Raw genomic sequence first — 19,366 nt, forward strand, 5'->3', positions numbered from 1 at the left:
ACTCAGCACCTGACCTCATTGCAGCCTTAGTTCAACCGTGGACAAAAGAACTGAACTCCAGAGCTGTGTGACTGTCCTTAACATCAAGGCAGCATTTGACAGAGTGTGGCATCAAGGATCCCTGGCAAAACTAGAGTCAATGGGAATCAGAGGGACAACTCGCTGCTGGTTGGAGTCATACCTAGCACAAAGGAAGATGGTTGTGGTTGTTGGGGGTCAATCATCTCATTTCCAGGGCATCACTGCATGGAGCTCCTCAGGGTAGTGTCCTAGACCCAACCATCTTCAGCTGCTTCATCAATGACCTTCCATCCATCATAAGGTCAGAAATGGGGATGTTCGCTGATGATTGCACAATGTTGAGCACCATTCATGGACTGCTTCAGTATCTGAAGAGTCATGTCCAAACGCAGCAAGACCTGGACAATATCCAGGCCTCGGCTGACAAGTAACTGCTAAGTAACTTAGTAACCCCACACAAGCGCCAGGCAATGATCATCTCCAACAAGAGAGAATCTAACCATCGCCCCTTGACATTTAATGGCATACTTTCGCTGAATCTCCCACTAACATCCTGGGGGTTACCATTGATCAGAAACTGAATTGGACTAGCCGTATAAATACTGTGGCTACAAGAGCATGTCAGAGGTTAGGAATCCTGCAGCGAGTAACTTACCTCCTGACTCCCCAAAGCTGTCCACCATCTACAAGGCACAAGTCAAGAGTGTGATGGAATACTCTCCACTTGCCTGGATGAGTGCAGCTCCAACAACACTCAAAAAGCTTGACACCATCCAGGACAAAGCAGCCCCACTTGATTAGCACCCCATCCACAAACATTCACTCCCTCCACCACTGACACAGTAGCAGCAGTGTGTACCATCTACAAGATGCACTGTGGTAACTCACCAAGCCTCCTTAGACAGCACATTCCAAACCCAGAACCACTACCATCCAGGAAGACAAGGGCAGCAGACAAATGGGAACACCACCACCTGCAAGTTCCCCTCCACGCAACTCGCCATCCTGACTTGGAAATATATCGTCGTTCCTTCACTGTCGCTGGGTCAAAATCCTGGAACTCCCTCCCGAATAGCACTGTGGATATACTTACACACATGGACAGCAGCGGTTCAAGGCAGCAGCTCACCATCACCTTCTCAAGGGCAATAAATGCTAGCCTAGCCTGCGACGCCCACATCCCATGAGTGAATAAAAAAACTTGAGCTGCAAAATCACCTCTGCAAGTTCAAAGTGACACACAGATTTGACACAGCAGTCATACCGTATTTTAAAACCTTCCCTCCGTCCCCTCCCTTTCATGACTCGGTTCCCAAACAAGTGTCCATTCTGCAGATGCAAAACTCGACAGCGAGTATCAGTGACCTATTTGAGCAGCTAAGCTCAATCTGCTCCGTCAGCTGGCATCCATTTGCATGCATTCTCTGGCTGAATGCACTGGACAGAGGTCATGAATAGAAAAGTCTGATTTCCTCCTCTAATTGTCATCCCCCTGTTACTAGCTGATCTCAGCCAAGATAACAGGGCACAGAGCAGGAACGAACACTGAGGTCTTTCTAGTAGTCTGTGCAGCCCAGGAATACACAGTGCCACATTGTCCCCCGAGTTACTGAGTAGCTGCAAAACACTGAAGGGAAATCACCACCCACCTTGCCATAAGATCTCCATACACCACTCCCAGTCAGCCATTAACTCAGAGATAGCATAAGCCAACTACCATGGGGTTTAAATGACTGAAGGAGAAAAGAATACAACAGGACACAAACTATTCTCAATAACTTTATCAATTGTTAAAAACTGGTTTGTGGAAACCGCAGAATAACTTTTAAAAAATCAGACAAAGAAAGAAAGTGGGCGGTATTGATTCTGAGTGTAGATATATATTCAAAAGATTCAGATTGACTTCAGCTCACCTGTCACCTAAGATGAAACATTCACCCTTTAAGAAGCTATAATCATATGAACATACTTCGTAATGTAGTCTACCCTATCCTGTCTCCTGATTGGCTACAACAGCAAACCTGAGCCAAGGGGGTTGAGACAAACCTGAACAATTTAAAACAAAAAGTACCCACCCCCCACACACACAATGAAGGAAGGTCCCTGGGTTGATGAGGGTCTCACTATCAAGTTGGGTGGCAGTAGGCGAGCAGAGCCTGCTGGAGTTCACCCCATGCTGCGCTCTGTGTTGAATTAATTCACTGCACATCCGTTTATGCGCTAATTAGGAGGGTTGAATGGACACCGTCAGTCAGTCAGGTAGTACAGAATGTTCCTTGTGCTCATTCAACTACATAAACCTGCTTCACATCCTGCCTTATTACACCAGCCAGCTGGCAATGACAGCAAGGTTCTGGGTATTAAACCTTCTCAATAATGCCCAAACTTCCCCCACACTCACTTTGCAATCTCTCACAGGCCCCATCTTTCAAGATCTAAACTACCTCAGTCTAACCTTTAAACTTGCTTCCACATTATGCTACTATACACTTTGTTAACGTTTATATATTTTTAAATGAATACATCTCTTTCCATGACGCAAGGGATTCCACTTGATTACAGTACCTGCAATAACAAACCAAATTTCAGCAACAATGTACAAATAAAAAGTTAAGAAGGCAACTGTACAGGGACAATCTCAGAACAAGCCCAGGCTGCTTCTTTGAAAAGGGTTTTGTTACATCTCAGTGACACCCATGCACAACCTCAGCTTTTAGCTTCAAGAAGTCAGATGTAAGATTCTGCTGAAAGCCCGATGGGGGGGAAAGGAGGCTTCATCCTGAGGTTCTGTCAGACTCTCACTGGTCCAAGCTCTAGGAGGCTGTTGGAGGGAGTCTAGCAGCTGCAGTCTTCTCCGTCATGAAGCTGTAGTTATACTGAAATGAGAACAGTTACACAGGTTAGTTGCAAATTTGCTTGTCCTAGTCGGCTGGGAGGTCGGCTCGAGGTTTACATATCTGTGGGTGAACATGTCCCTGTGTTAAGGAACCATATCGATCAGAAGGACTCAAGCTGGTGTCTTGAGTTGTGCTCAGATAGTCTAATTAGCACAGACACAGGGGGGGGTCTATAATTCTCCTCATCACATAGGGGAGGAAAGGGGGAGAAAAAGACAATTATTCGCTACACATACAACTTCAGAGGGCAGGATCAAGCTCAGCTCCCTGTCCTTCACAGGCCGAACATCTGCCAATCACCGTCTCCGCTCACACAAACCCAGCATCATTTTGGCGACAGACAGGTGGGATGTTCACCTCACAGAATCACCACTGTAGGAGAAAAATTAAGGGAACCTAGATCTTCAGCTTCTTCAGAGACCCCGGCTCTCAGAATATTCAGCTGTGGTTTTCCTCAAGGCCTTTACAAATCTCAGCCCAGCTGATAACCGTGTGCTTGCCACGGTTCAATGGCATCCAAAGACAGCCACCCGATATCGCTTCAGCAACAGTTCTCATTCAAACCAAACTTACTCCATACTCTGACCCAACATGCTCACTTTAGATCCTTCAATCTTACCCACTGATACCCACTGTCAGATCCATGCAGGTGCACTCCCTTTGTCTCAACATTAAATGCAAGAATCGCACTTTAAAAAAAACACTTGAAACCTTTCTGAGCTATAAGATTTGTCCCTCCAGTGCACCAACTCTTCCATCATTCTAGCACCCTAACTCCCGTTAGTCTCAACTTCAGTTTGTCCCCTCTGGTACATTCCTCCCATGCAAGTATCCAATGGCATCTTGAATGCACCTGATGTGTTTTCCCAACAAGCTCCCTGGCATTTTACTGCAAATACTCATCAGAAAATTATTCCTAACACACAAGCCTTAGAATCAGTCTTCATCCATGTCAGCAGCAATGATGCAGTGTCTAGGGCCTCACCTTGCAGCTCCTCCAAGAATTATTTCATTAGATTCTGAACAAACTGTGTTAATTTCCTACCAGAGGATGATGACATTTCTTCAGGGCTACATATGATCAAAGCCTGTTTCGCACACAAATTGGGAGACCTCATGGTGGGTCAGAGCATGTTTTATAAACGACAGCAGGGCTATAGTATACAATTTGTTATACCAGAATGGTAACCAGAGGTGTAACAAACACTGGATTTGAATTTTTGTTAGCAAGGGGATTAGAATTAAATTGGGTTTTCTCCTCAAGTATTGTATAGCACATAGTATCCTGGGCTTTATCAATATGGGCAAAGAGTACAAGATGAAGGAGGTTATGCTGAATTTATATAAGACACTCGTTAGACCTCAGGTGGAGTACTGTGTACAGTTCTGGGCACCACATTATAGGAAGGATGTGAGCACATTGGTTAGGTTCCAGGGATGAGAAACTTCAGTTACAAAGATAGATTGGAGAGGTTGGGACTGTTCTTCTTGGAGAGAAGGCAGCCAAGAGGAGATTTGATAGAGGTGTTCAAAATCATGAGGGGGCTGGACAGAGTAGATAGGGAGAAGCTGTTCCTGCTCGAATAAGGATCAAGAACGAGAGGGCACAGATTTAAAGTGATTGCAAAAGATGCAAATGTGACATGGGAAAAAACCTTTTTTTTTTTACACAATGAATGGTTCGGGTCTGGAATGTGCTGCCTTGAAGTGGTGGAAGCAGGTTCAATCGAGGCATTCAAGAGAGCGTTAGATGATTATTTGAATAGAAACAATGTGCAGGGGTATGGGAAAAAGGCAGGGCAATGGCACTAGGGCATAATGTTCATTTGGAGAGCCAGTGCAGACACGATGGGTTGAATGACCTCCTTCTGTTCCATTAAAATTCTGTATTGTGTGCAGTTTTGGTCTCTTTACCTAGGGAAAGATATACTTGCCATAGAAGCCATGCAGCGAAGGTTCACCAAACTAATTCCTGGGATGGAGGGATTGTCTTATGAGGGACGATTCAACAGACTGGGCCTTTATTCTCTGGAGTTTAGAAGAATGAGAGATGGTCTCATTCAAACATAGAAAATTCTTACAGGGCTCAACAGGGTGGATGCAGGAAGGATGTTTCCCCTGGTTGGGGGATCTAGAACCAGGGGGGACAGTCTCAGAATAAGGGACAGGCCATTTAGGACTGAGATGAGGAGGAAATTCTTCACTCAGAGGGTGGTGAATCTTTGGAATTCTCTACCCCAGAGGGCTGTGGAGGCTCAGCCATTGAGTAAGCTCAAGACTGAAATTGATAGTTTTCTACATATGAAAAACATCAAGGAATACGAGGACAGTGCAGGAAAATGGTGTTGAAGTTGAAGATCAACCGTGACCTCGTTGAATGTCAGAGTGGGCTCAAAGGGCTGAATGGCCTCCTCCTGCTCCTTTTTCTTATGTTCTTATTTTCTCACAAGATCCTGGGGAACTTCAGCCCATTGTTCCAAAATTTTGTCTATTTTGGAGCAAATGAGCTTAATGCAATTTTTTTCTATACATAGAATTGAAGCATAGTCACTGCTGTTGTTCTGTGGGAAAGTGCAGCAGCAGTGGGATTAACGGCCAGTTTGTGTGTTTTAGTGATATTGGTTGGGAGAGAAGGACTGGTCAGAATACCTGACAGAACTCATCTGCTCTACTTTGAAATAGTATCAAGGAATATTTCACAACCAGCCCATTTAACATTTCACCTGAAAGTCAGCACCTCTGGCAGTGCAGCATTCCCTCAGTACTGCACTGGAGTGTCAAGCTAGATTGTGCGCTTAACTTTTGGAATGGGTCTTGAACACATGACCTTCTGACTCAGAAAACTTTGTATGCACTATTTAGAAGAAATTTATTGTGCCTGTTTCTACGGCCAAGTACGTTTGCTAAAGTCTGAGACGAAATAACCATAAATAGCAAGCCACTACATCGAAAGTGCAGCTGTGAGGCGTTCCATTCAGAAAACATTTACAATTTCTATAACACGTTTAGTTGGCTGAGTCTTCGATCTCATGAAAAACAGGAAGTTCTCCCAGTGTCCTGGCCAACATTCAATCTTCAACCAACAGCAGGGATGAACTGATCATGTATCTTGCTGCTGTTTGTGGGGTTATGCTAGGTGCCACAATGCTTTGACCGCAATTTAAAGCCATTTGCTCTGTGAAGCTTTTGAGAGAGTTTGAGACTTAATAATCAATTATAGAAACACAAGCCCCATCTTTTATTTTCAATGATTTAGGCTCTGATCAGGAAGGCTCATTGTTCCATAAAGCAGTCTAACAGTATAAATATTTAGTTAAACATTATTCCCTAAAATAAAAGGCTACTTGTGCAGGGTGTGGCCGTTTCTTGGTTCTGTTACTAGGTCAATAATCCAGAGAATATGGGTTTATGACATTTTGAGAACATGAAATCAGTTTTAAACTCTGGAAATAAAAATCTAGTATCAGTAAAAATGACCATGAAACTCTTCTGATCCAATCTGGCCTATACGTGATTTCAGTCATATTAGAATCTTAACTTCTAAGGTGCTTTCTAGAAAGCCAGTTTTATCAGTCATTTAAATGTCAGCGGTAGCTCAGTTGGTAACATTTTCATCCGGGTAGAAGGCTGAGAGTTCAAGTCTCACTCCCCAGACTTAAACACAAAAATCTATGCTGCCACTCTACAGTGCATACTGAAGGAGTGCCGCACCGTTAGAGCTGCCATCTTTTAGATGGGATGTTAAACCAACCTGCAATCTCAGCTAAGATGTTAAAGATCCCATGACACAATTTCAGAGAAGAGCAGGAGAATTCTTTTCAGCATTCCGGCCAATTATTTATCCCTCAACCAACACTATTAAACAGATTACCTCGTCAGTATCATGTTGCTGTTTGTGGGATCTTGCTGTTCACAAATTGGCTGCTGCATTTCTTACGATACAACAGTGACTAGACTTCAGCGGTTGTAAAGTACTCTGGGATGTTCTGAGATTATGAAAGGTGCAACAGAAATGCAATGTATCGCCAACTCAGAGCAAGTGCAGATGGGCAATAAATGCGAGCAGTGCCCAGATGTCCAGAATGAACTTTATAAACAAATATAAAGAGACTCAAGAAGGATGTTAGGTGAATGTCAAAGATTAAATTGAAAAACATAGAAAGTGTAGAACAATGTTGTATTGCTGTATGTATTACAATCCTGAGTGAGGTGCAATTGTGGTCCCCTGGAGAAGAGAAACAAAAGAACATAAAGAATTAGGAGCAGGATTAGACCATTCAGCCCTTCGAGCTCACTCTGCTATTCAATGAGATGAAGGCTGATCTTCTACTTCAACACCATTTTCCTTCACTACCCCATATCCTTTCATGTTTTTAATAAGTAGAAATCTATCAATCTCTGTCTTGAACATACTCAATGACTGAACCTCCACAGCCCTCTGGGGCAGAGAATTCCAAAGATTCACCACCCTCAGTGAAGAAATTCCTCCTCACCTCAGTCCTAAATGGCCTGCCCCTATTCTGAGACTACGTCACCTAATTCTAGACCTCCCAGCCAAGGGAAACATCCTTCCTGCATCTACCCTGTCGAGCCCTGTAGGAATTTTGTATGTTTGAATGAGATCACCTCTCGTTCTTCTAAATTCCAGAGAATAAAGGCTCAGTCTATTTAATCTTTCCTCATAGGACAATCCCTCCATCCCAGGAATTAATTAGTGAACCTTCATTACACTCCCTCTGTGGCAAGTATATCTTTCCTTAGGTAAGGAGACCAAAGCTGCACACAATACTCCAGTTGTGGTCTCACCAAAGCTCTATTATGACGTCTTTACCCCTATACTCAAAGCCTATTGTAGAAAGACCAACATTCCATTTGCCTTCCTAATTGCTTGCTGTACTTGTATGTTAGCTCATGAATGTTAGTGATTCATGAACAAAGACAACCAAGTCCTTTTGATGTTCAACACTTCCCAGCCTTTCAACATTTAAGAAATACTCTATTTCTGTTTTCCTACCAAAGTGGAAAACCTCATTTCTCCACATTGTATTCCATCTTCCAAATTTGCCCACTTGCTTTGCCTCCCCAAATCTCCTTGGAGTGCCTTTGCATCCTCCTCACAACTCACACTTCCAACTAGTTTTGTGCCATCTGCAAACTTGGAAATAATACATTTAATCCCCACATCCAAATCAGTGATGTAGATTGAGATTAGCTGGGGCCCAAGTATCCCAACAGTCACTGCCTGCCAATCTGAAAATAACCCATTTATTCCTACTCTCTGTTTTCCGTCTGTTAATCAGTTCTCAATCCATGCCAGTGCATCCACACACCACCCTCCCTTTCCCCAACCGATGTGATCTAATTTTGCTTACTAATCTCTTCAGTGGGACTTTACCAAAAGCTTTCTGAAAATCTAAATATACCACACCCACCGGTTCCCTCCCCCTTATCTACTCTGCTCATTACATCCTCGAAAAACTCCAACAGGTTTGTTAAACATGATTTCCCCTTCATAAATCCAAGGCGAAGAGAAGTTAGATACACACGTCAAAACCCAAAGAGTTCTGTGGAGGGAGACAGAAGTGGAAGATAAGGTGTTGTTACAGTTGCTGATTTGTTCTTGTTAAATACTTACTGCCGTGTCTTCCTACACATCTAAATCCTCCGCAAATCTGAACCACATCATTTGTCCTTATTTTAGAGTCAGGTGACTTTAACAAGCTTACAAATAATATCTGCATCCAGCTTGTTTGTACAAGCTGACTATAAGGTGTTTATATAAAATCCAACACACAAAACCAGAAGCCAAGCCTACTGCACTGCCCAATGCTCATTTTGTGCTGTGGTCCCTTGACAAGTGGGGGCTTGATGGAGAATGCTTTGTGCTCCAGGATCATTTCACAGCAATTACCCACCACCACCACCCCCCCACCCTTCACAATCAACAACTTGCATTTAAGTTAAACAAATAATTATAGGTGCTTTGTAGTAGAGATGGGTCACAGATTTTACAAGAGGGCATTCAATGTTTATACTGCACGTGAGCCTCCTCCCACCCTACTTCATCTCAATCTCAGTATTATAAGACCATAAGACATAGGAGCAGAAATTAGGCCAATCGTGTCTTATGGTCTTATAATACTGAGATTGAGATGAAGTAGGGTGGGAGGAGGCTCACGTGCAGTACAAACATTGAATGCCCTCTTGTAAAATCTGTGACCCATCTCTACTACAAAGCACCTATAATCATTTGTTTAACTTAAATGCAAGTTATTGATTGTGAAGAGTGGGGGCGGGGGGTAATTGCTGTGAAATGATCCTGGAGCACAAAAATCTTATCTTTTATTTCACTCTACCGCACGTACATATCTAACTTCTCCTTAAATGCATCATTCTTGGAGGTGGAGAGAGAGCAGGCGTGATTAAGGGAAGGGACTACAGAGAATAAGATTAAGGTGATTGAAGGTCTCACCAGCTTGAATTTAACGAGCTCTACTCGGACAGGGCTTCTTCCTGTACTTTATTTAACACTGTAATACTGATAGTTCCCACTGACAAAAGGAGCAAACTCAGAAACTGGTTTTGTTACACAGGTGAATTGGCAAATGAGTTAGTGCCAGGAGCTTAATGCCTGAACATCAAGGCACTGAACCATAAGACCATAAGACGTAGGAGCAGAAGTAGGCCATTCGGCCCATCGAGTCTGCTCCGCCATTCAATGAGATAATGGCTGATCTGATAATCATCAATTCCGCTTTCCTGCCTTATCCCCATAACCCTTGGATTCCCTTACTGATTAAAAATCTGTCTATCTCAGCCTTCAATATACTTAACGACCCAGCCTCTACAGCCCTCTGCGGTAAAGAATTCCAGACTCACCACCTTCAGAAGAAATTCCTCCTCATTTCTGTTTTAAATGGGCGACCCCTTACCCTGAGATTATGCCCCCTGGTCCTAGACTCTCCCATAAGGGGAAACAACCTCTCAGCATCTACCTTGTCAAGCCCCCTAAGAATCTTACATGTTTCAATATGGTCACCCCTCATTCTTCTAAGTTTCAATGAGTATAGGCCCAACCTACTCTCCTCATAAGAAAATCCTTCCGTACCCGGGATCAACCTAGTGAACCTTCTCTGGACTGCCTCCAATGCCAGTATATCTTTCCTTAGATAAGGGGACCAAAATAGGTATTCTAGTTGTGGTCTAGCTAGTGCCTTGCATAGTTTTAGCAAGACTTCCCTATTTTTATACTCCAATCCCTTTGAAATAAAGGCCAACATTCCATTTGCCTTCCCTATTACCTGAACAGGAGCTGGAATCCCACTTTCAATCAACATGTGTCAGATGGACAGGAAGCAAGCGCACAATGTAAAAACACGGAGGCTGATCCACTGCTTATATCTGTCTTGGAACCACTTTCAAATAACGAGCATTTCCTGACTTACCTCATTCTCTATGTCTGCATGGCTTTTAATATGAAAATTTGTAATGTTGGCACTGGGTACCTGCAGGACGACACCAACAATGAATTACAGCACCCTGTGCCATTGCAATTCAGCACAACATATTGTAACATTTTACAGCTGGATAAAGTGATAAGGGCCACCGTGCATTGGAGCTCCAAATTGGCTTCTGTTTGTCTTTTAAGGTTGGGTTAAACCACCGTGCCAGTGAATGCAAGATCAATCCAGCCTCAACAACAAGTACGTAAATTGTGGCTGCGTTTACTGTCACTGCGGGGACACAGTCACCATGCAGATATGCAGTTGCAGTGCTTGTGATGTCACTGCCAGCCACAGGTAGCTGCCCGCATCAAAGGACAGGACCATCCATAATACCGAGCAGTAGAAAGACATTCAAACAAGTGCAGCATCAATAGTGTTGTGTTTTTTTTCCCACCATGGTTGAGGATTGCAGTTTTCACAGAACATCGAACCCCAGAACACCACTTAAAAACCCTGGCACTGCGACTGCAATTTGCTCACTGCCCTCCTCACTGCCTGCCCCATTCCGACTGCTCACTACCTCCTGCCACCCTGAACCCGCACTGTCTGTGGGCAGAGAGTGGGATAGTGAGCAAAGTGGAGAGTGGATCAGCGGGTGAGGTGAGCATGTGGGTGCTGAGCATTCACCAAGCCCCCAACGATGACATCAGTGGCACTGCGCACGCATCTGGGGCAAAGTGGGTGTCGACATACTGTTTCAGGTGCACAATGACGATGTCAGTGACACTGACTTCCTGTTCCAGTGCGTTGGCAGGAGATGGTGTATATTTATATAGCACCTTCAATGTAATAACATTTCCAAGGCACTTCACAGGAGCATTATAAAACAAAATATGACACCAAGCCACATAAGGAGATATTAGATCAAGTGACCAAAAGCTTTGTTAAAGAAGTAGGTTTTAAGGAGCTCTCAAAGGAGGAAAGCGAGGTAGAAATGGAGGGAGGTTTAGGGAGGGTATTCCAGAGCTTAGGGCCTCATCAGCTCAGACATGGCCGCCAACATTGGAGCGATTAAAATTGGAGATACTCATCAGTACAGGTTTTACTTCATGCTCTAGTATCAGCCTCTGAAATTCCCCTCCCTGCTGCCTTTGGGGAGTGGATGTGATGTACAAACACTCCCCCAACTGGTGACAGGGCTTTCCACAATGGTTTCCTGCTTCTCCCCACCTCAAGCTGCAGTTTCACAACAATACAGGCACTGATGAAGGTTCAAAAGTCAGTTGACAGCACAACAAGACTGTCATTTTGAAGTTGTTGCATTTCAATGTCCCAAAGTTATTCTCCCCCAGTCTCCACACAGACTGGGGGCCTGGGATAGCAGCCAGTAGTAGAGGGCTGGTCCCTTGACATTGGTGAACAGTGGGGGAAGGCCGGGGGGTGATCTCTCTTGACTTCAGTAAGTAGCAGGAGGGTGGAAATTACTGGATTGCAGTCGGCAGCGGGGGATCTGGACATGGTCAGTGCTCCCTGGAGAGCAGTCAGTAGCAGGAGCGCATCCCTGAGCAGAGATTAACTTTGGTGCCTTTCTGATCAAAGCAGCTGACAACCTGACCCTCATCCTCGATGCCTCCTACAAAGAACTGCTAAAACCTAGTGGACTTTACAAAATGGTCACGAATGACGGAATGAAAATCTTCACTAGCTTCTCAGTCTGTTATGCAAGCCCTGAAAATATATAATTGCTGCACCAGCAGATTCCTGAGCAGATAGTGAGGAGTGTGGAAATTAAAACAAACTCTCTCTAATATACTACTCAATAAAAACCTACTGGAGGAAAGGCAGAATTAGAAATCACTGCAGCTACATTAAGACAAAGATAACTGCAATGGTTTGAGCCGTACTTACATTCACAGTGCTTTCGAATCTGGGATGCAGCACAAATGGGACACCATCCATCGCTGCCAAATAGAGAGAAAAAAAACAAGGTGTTGTGAACAGGTTCATTATTCTAACTGTTATCACAGCTAGTCAAAATTACAGTGCCATCTGCTCCTGTGGAAGCCATCTCCTACTCATGTACAGTGTATCAGCCCTGCCAGTGCCTCACCTGAGTACAAGTCTACCCTTAAAAGTCAATAGGCTATTTGACTATGAGGTGCATCATTTCCAAGACCCTTCTTGTTCGCATCCCAGTATCTATACAAGTCGTGCACTTTCCAGCAGGTTAAAACCCTGGGGGAGCTTTCCCTTCCCTTCCTTCTGGGTGGGTTGTGACTGTAGTGTGGGTCAAGGAGGGCGGGAGGCAATGTTACGAGGAGGAGCGTGGTTCGAGGAGCAGTCGGCAGGGAGATTTCCCTTGGGAAAGAGAGATTCATGACCACTGCAGCAATCCTTGCCTCCTCCTGGGTACTGCAGAATGCTAGGCTTCCCACAGGGAGTGTCACCATTAGGGGAGACTGTTTAAAATAGACATTTACTTATCAAAGGAACAACCCACCGTTGTACAAGGCTGGGAAGCATGGCGGCACAGAAAAGAGGAATTACAGTTATCATTTTCAAATCTGTGCTACACAGATAGCTGCTGAGTACAACTCGGTCCATCCTTCCCAACACTGGCACCTCATCCCAAACTTCTAAGTCCTCACATGGTGATTAATTCTCATAGAAAAACTGGGTTGAGTCTTATCTCATTTCAGATTTGGTCTTTACAGCAAAGGTTTCTTTGCTCATGGGTCTGGGTTGGATTTAAACCCAACCCTGGAGGGTGCAAGGAGTCATTCAGTCCAGTAATGGTGTAATATACACACACCCACCACACCCACACAGTGCAACTATCAGGATCCTGCACCGAGCTTGCAATCTCACTGCCAAATCCCATTACAATGTCCCTTTAATAAGGTCTGGCAGCATCGGCGGAGAAGAGCACAGTTCACGTTTCGAGTTAACTGTACTCTTCTCTGCCAATGCTGCCAGACCTGCTGAGTTTTTCCAGGTATTTGTGTTTCTGTTTTTGTTTTGGATTTCCAGCATCCGCAGTTTTTTGTTTTTGTCCCTTTAATAAGTTTCTTTTTTGGGTTCTGGAGTGAGCAGTGCTGCAGCAGGATGTTTCAAGGATAGTCTCAACTCACAATCCCATCATGGTTACATCTAGCCCTAAGCCCAGTGTTAGATGAGGTTCCAGGGAAAAAAGAACAATAGCATTTAAGTTGGAACAACCATCAGCAACTAAAGACTGTTGCAGTGACAATGTTTACTACTAAATGTTGTCAGTGCATTAAATACAATGTACTGAGGAAGGCCACACCTAGTCGCAGAGGCAGAGAGAGAGAGGGAGGGAGGGGCCACAGAGAGGGAGGGAGGGGCCACAGAGAAGGAAGGAGGGGCCACAGGGAGAAAGAGGAAGGGAGGGGCCACAGGGAGAAAGAGGAAGGGAGGGGCCACAGGGAGAAAGAGGAAGGGAGGGGCCACAGAGAGAAAGAGGAAGGGAGGGGCCACAGAGAGAAAGAGGAAGGGAGGGGCCACAGAGAGAAAGAGGGAGGGAGGGAGGGAGAAAGAGGGAGGGAGGGAGGGAGAAAGAGGGAGGGAGGGAGACTGGGGGCCAGGGACCGAGAGACAGAGCAGGAATCACTAGGCATAAAGTTCCCTGTCTAAGGGAGAGATAGATTCTTGACTAACAAGGGAGTCAAAGGTTACCAGGGGTAGGGAATCTGGAGTTGAGGCCACAATCAGATCAGCCATGTTCTTATTAAATGGCAGAGCAGGCTAGAGGGGCTGACTGGCATACTCCTGCTCCTATTTCGTATGATCGTGTGCTCTCCCTTTGGTAGTTCCACCAATGATTTTGACTCACTAGGGGGTTACAAGCAGGGAGAGGAATGAGAGAGTTGACTATCAGTGAAGTCGATGAGTCAGTTGGGTTTGTCCACCCTTACCAGAGATGCCATAGATATTTTCCGCGCTGTACACAGCATCTTTGGCCTCCAGGTTTGAGCGTGTCTTGCTGAGCCGAACTGAGGGTAATTCAAGTTCTTTCACTTTCCTACAACAAATGAGAGAGATTCAATTGAAGATTTTACAACTTAATCATGATACTTGCATACGCTTTATGCCAGTGAGACACTCAGTCCTGTGGCCAATTGCCGTGCTGGGTCTGAATTTGCTCCTTCTGCAGCATAAATCTTTCTGAAGTTTGAAAGCTTTTATTACATCCAAAAAGCTGAATTTAATGTTATATAAAACAGATGGAGTTTTGTAAATGGATGCAGCCCAGCATCAGAGATCGGAACAAAATATTGCTGCACTTTATCTTTGTTCTGTTCCGTTTTATCTTCCAGCCAAAGCTAGCCATGTTCTCTGGGAAGCACATTTGAGATAAGCACCTTGAACTCTCATTCTCCAGTGACAGGGCTCTCATATCAACACTAACGTTTCTCGGCTTGGGCAGCAGTTTTGGCTTGGCCACTTTCCCTTTTTTACACCAGATGACAAAACCATTCAGCTCTCTGCAAAACAAAACAAAAAAATCAATTAAATACACATGCATGCTAAACAGTCAGAGGGAGGGAGGGAGGGAGGGAGGGAGGGAGGGAGGGAGGGAGGGCCAAATAGAAATGGATGCACAAGGGATAAGTATGCAGACACGTATGGAGTAAACACGCAGCCATGTAAATGATAAATATACATCCCTGAAAAGTGCATACGATACCAAAGGTCTCTAACTATCTAGAGTCCCTTCAAATCCCCAGGCTAAGTAAATCAGACCAGTCACGGTGACCAACAATCGGATAATCTAACAATCCCTGTTAGGTAGCAAACTAAAGGTATTTGTTGAAATATACTTGCTGGTGACAGACTAATGCAAATGAAACTGAAAACACAGTCAGGGAGCCAGAAACATTGGAATCTGAAATGATTACACAGAAACTTCACTTTCATAGACAGAGTCACTGAGTTGCGCATAAAGCTCTCCTCCCTTCTACTTACTTTGAAAGATATCAATACCAGTGTAGAATTCATTAAAATTAATCACAAGTAGAATTCATTAAAATTAATCACAAGTATTGCTGCACTTTGAGGAATTGGTAGTGTTGGCTGAGTAGCTGCACTCTCCAGCCTGCTGGTGCAGCACCTGAGATTACCCTGATGTTCCTTGAAGGGTGGGATTGCAAGGTATACTTGCAATTAGCTTGAACACTTGTGTGGTGGCTGGTAATGTGAGGCTAGACAATGGCTTTTGAATACAATGTGGAATGGTTGTGTCTTTCTGATGAGCTGCTGAAGCTAAAGGCAATAAATAAACTACACTCAAAGAAAATTCACTTTAACTGTGCCAAAAATACACTTGATGGGCTTTGTCTTTTGTTGACTGTAAAGAGGCACTATTGTATCAGTAATGATGGTGGGAATTACTTACCCTATGCATGTGTACGAAGGCACAATCTGCTTGCTTTTTCCGGTCAGTGTGACATCAAAAACAGCAGTGTCAGCCTCACCGAATGGAACCCTCTTAATACACAGTCGCTTCTTTTTAGACACATTGACCTCTAGGGAAAGAACAGGGTAATTGTTACTTGATACATGAAAATCAGCAGACGAAGTGGGCTGGTGGGGTAGAGGGGAGATCCAGCAGCAGCCAGCCCAGCGTACAGGGATCTGCGCTGACACCACTGGGTAGTTGGGCTAGAGCGTTGCATGCTGTGAATCCTGAGCTACTCAGTCATACTCCAACTGCATACCAATTCTGTGGAGTGAAGGAAATTACCCTTCATGTATCTGTGCAGTGCTAGAGGTTGCAGCCTGATTGAATGCCTGAAGGAGCTGCAACTTTATTGCCAACGTTCCTCAGCTTTAGCCACCTGGATGGTGGGGGAACAGGTCGGAGGATCTCCCAGTCGCTCTGTTCCTGGGCCCGCTAAAATCGCCAGGCTGCACAAAACTACAGTGAATGCGGGGACCCTCTGATTAATCCAGCTGTCTTCCAGTTTGGAAAATATACTTCATTCATAAAATATCTGACAGAACGCTACAAAACATTTCTAAGTCGCCATCTCAAAAAGTGCAATCATATTCAACATTTACACATGGATCACGAGGTGCTTCAATATGGTCAATGCATATTACAGTCATTTCAATATGGTCAATACAGACAGTCGGACAGTGCAATGATATTGGAGTTATCGACATACATCATGTTGCACTCTGAGGTGCTTCAATACAATTAATATACATTTAGTATTTACTATATACATTCATCGTGAGTCATACAGTCCGAGGGGTCTATACAATTCCCAGCCCCTCGGTGCACTATAGCAGAAAGGTCTTAGACAGCGACCTTTCCCCATTGGGCCTTTGTGGTGGCTGCCCCAAGCTTTAGTGCGTCCCTCAGCACGTAGTCCTGGACCTTGGAATGTGCCAGTCTGCAACACTCGGTCAGGGACAACTCTTTGCACTGGAAGACCAGCAAGTTTCGGGCAGACCAAAGCGCGTCTTTCACCGAGTTGATGATCCTCCAGCTGCAGTTGATGTTTGTCTCGGTGTGTGTCCCTGGGAACAGCCTGTAGAGCACAGAGTCCTGTGTCACAGAACTGCTCGGGATAAACCTCGACAGAAACCACTGCATCTCTCTCCAGACCTTCTTTGCAAAGGAACATTCCACAAGGAGGTGAACAATGGTCTTGTCCCCACCACAGCCACCTCGAGGGCAACGTGTGGAGGGGGTGAGCCTCCTGGCGTGTAGGAAGGATCTGATGGGGAGGGCCTTTCTCACCACCAGCCAAGCTACATCTTGGCGCTTGTTGGAAAGTTCTGGCGATGAGGCATTCTGCCAAATGACTTTGACAGTCTGCTCGGGGAACCATCCGACAGGATCCACCATCTCCTTTTCCCTCAGGGTCTCTAAGACGTTACGTGCCGACCACTGCCTGATGGACTTGTGGTCAAAGCTGTTTCTCTGCATAAATTTTTCCAGGAGGGACAGGTGGTACGGCACGGTCCAACTACTTGGAGCGTTCCGCGGCAGCGTGGCCAGACCCATCCTTCGCAACACCGGGGACAGGTAGAACCTCAGCATGTAGTGACACTTGGTGTTTGCGTACCGAGGATCTACGCACAGCCTGATGCAGCCGCACACAAAGGTGGCCATCAGGATGAGGGCAATGTTGGGCACATTTTTTCCCCCTTTATCTAAAGGCTTGTACATTGCGTCCCTGCAAACACGATCCATTTTCAACCTCCAGATAAAGCGAAGGATGGCTCGGGTGATCGCAATAGCGCAGGAGTGTGGAATGGGCCAGACCTGCGCCACGTACAGCAACAGCGAGAGTGCCTCACACCTGATGATCAGGTTCTTACCTGCAATGGAGAGGGAGCGTTGCTCCCACATGCCCAGTTTTCTTTCCACCATAGCCACTCACTCCTTCCAGTTTCTAACACATGCCCCGGTCCCTCCAAACAACATCCCCAGCACCTTCAGGCCGTCTGACCTGACGGCGAAGGGGACAAAGGATCGGTCTCTTCCAGCGTCTTGAATGTGCTAAGGTAACCCTAGACTGCGATCTCCCTGTGCCCACCAGTTCTCCAAGTGCTTTGTGACTGGCGAGAACCACTGCACACACCAGTTGACTGTCAGAATAGAATATTTTAAACTTGCAGATGCTTTCAATTTGTTGCGAGTTGCTGGTTTCACTGGTATCCACCAGTAAAACAAGCAACTCACAACAAATTGAAATTTGTAATTGGAAAAGAGGATACTGGTCTGAAACAGAACTATTTTGAGGCAAATGCCACTTATTGGTTAGAACAGGAGATAAAACCTCACCTCACTGCTGGACCTCCCCTCTAACCCACCAGCCCACCTCGCTAGGCATTAAGTTAGAAACATTTGGCTAATTATAAGTTCTTAATGTATCAAGCTTTAGTGTCCAAGCAAAGGATCACATTCGGTCCTTGCACCCCGACAATCCAACCCACGAAATCAAAACAGCAAAGGCTGTTTACACTTATTCTTCTTCTTCGCTGCTTTGTCCCACGTAGATTTCATGGGGCTGGAGGTTTGCAAACATGTTAGTTTCAGCCCATTTGCCTCATACCTCCTAAATGGGAAGATGGTGGTGCAGTGGTTCTGTCACTGGACTAGTCATCCAGAGGCCCAGGCTAATGGTCTGGGTACACAGGTTCAAATCCCACCACGGCATCTGGTGGAATTTAAATTCGATTAATAAAACCTGGAAATAAAACTAGTCTCAGTATTGGTCACCATTGTTGTAAAAACCCATCTGGTTCACTAATGTGCTTTAGGGAAGGAAATCTGCCACGCTTATCTGGTCTGGCCTGACTCCAGACCCTCAGCAATGTGGCTGACTCTTAACTGCCCTCAGAGATGGCCTAGCAAGTCACTCAGTTCAAGGGCAATTAGGAATGGGCAATAAATGTTGGCCTTGCCAGAGACGCCCAGATTCTATGGAAGAATTTTTTTTAAATGAGAATACTTTGATCATGTAACATCTGCAGCTCAGGGTATGAGAACAAGCATTGTGATCTCTGGGGACAAGGTACACATGGCATATAGTGAGTGACCGTAGAAACAGAAAGCTTGGACAACTTCACACTAATGGATCACATACACTATAGCTCACAAGTTACAAGATACAGTACAATCTCAGCATGACAACGTGCCTCTGTATAGCACCTTTATCAAAGCAAAATATTGTAAGGTGCTTCGCTGGAAACAAAATTAGACAGGAGAGAATGGAGAACAAAGCACCATTTGTTAATGAGGGCTTGAAAAAGCATTTGAACATCAAGTTTCTGACATTAAGTCAAAGAAGGGACTGGAAGCTTGGGGAAAGGGTTCAGCATCTTAAAAAAAGAAAGGTGGAGAGGTAATTCCAGAGGTTAGTGCCTAGACAGCTGAAGGTATGGCTACCAATGGTGGGACACAGGGAAACGGCATGGCCCAAACAGCCAGAATTGAAGGGGGACAAGAGTTCTCGGTGGGATGTA

The 19,366-nt window shown here is 45.0% G+C and overlaps 1 protein-coding gene across 1 annotated transcript in view; it reads right to left on the minus strand.

Annotated features, from left to right (window-relative positions):
* Positions 1 to 1,787: 1,787 nt before the first annotated feature.
* mvb12a (multivesicular body subunit 12A) overlaps positions 1,788 to 19,366 on the minus strand; it is a 38,375-nt gene continuing 20,796 nt past the window's right edge. The window contains exons 5-10 of the mRNA XM_078531154.1: positions 15,780 to 15,909; positions 14,746 to 14,868; positions 14,299 to 14,405; positions 12,272 to 12,324; positions 10,364 to 10,423; positions 1,788 to 2,897 (exon numbers count right to left, since the gene is read on the minus strand). Coding sequence (XP_078387280.1) covers positions 2,835 to 2,897; positions 10,364 to 10,423; positions 12,272 to 12,324; positions 14,299 to 14,405; positions 14,746 to 14,868; positions 15,780 to 15,909 — 536 coding nt within the window. The 3' untranslated portion in view covers positions 1,788 to 2,834. The remainder of the gene's footprint in view (positions 2,898 to 10,363; positions 10,424 to 12,271; positions 12,325 to 14,298; positions 14,406 to 14,745; positions 14,869 to 15,779; positions 15,910 to 19,366) is intronic.

The sequence above is a fragment of the Cetorhinus maximus genome, chromosome 28 (genome assembly GCF_964194155.1).
Source record: "Cetorhinus maximus chromosome 28, sCetMax3.hap1.1, whole genome shotgun sequence".
NCBI lineage: Eukaryota > Metazoa > Chordata > Chondrichthyes > Lamniformes > Cetorhinidae > Cetorhinus > Cetorhinus maximus.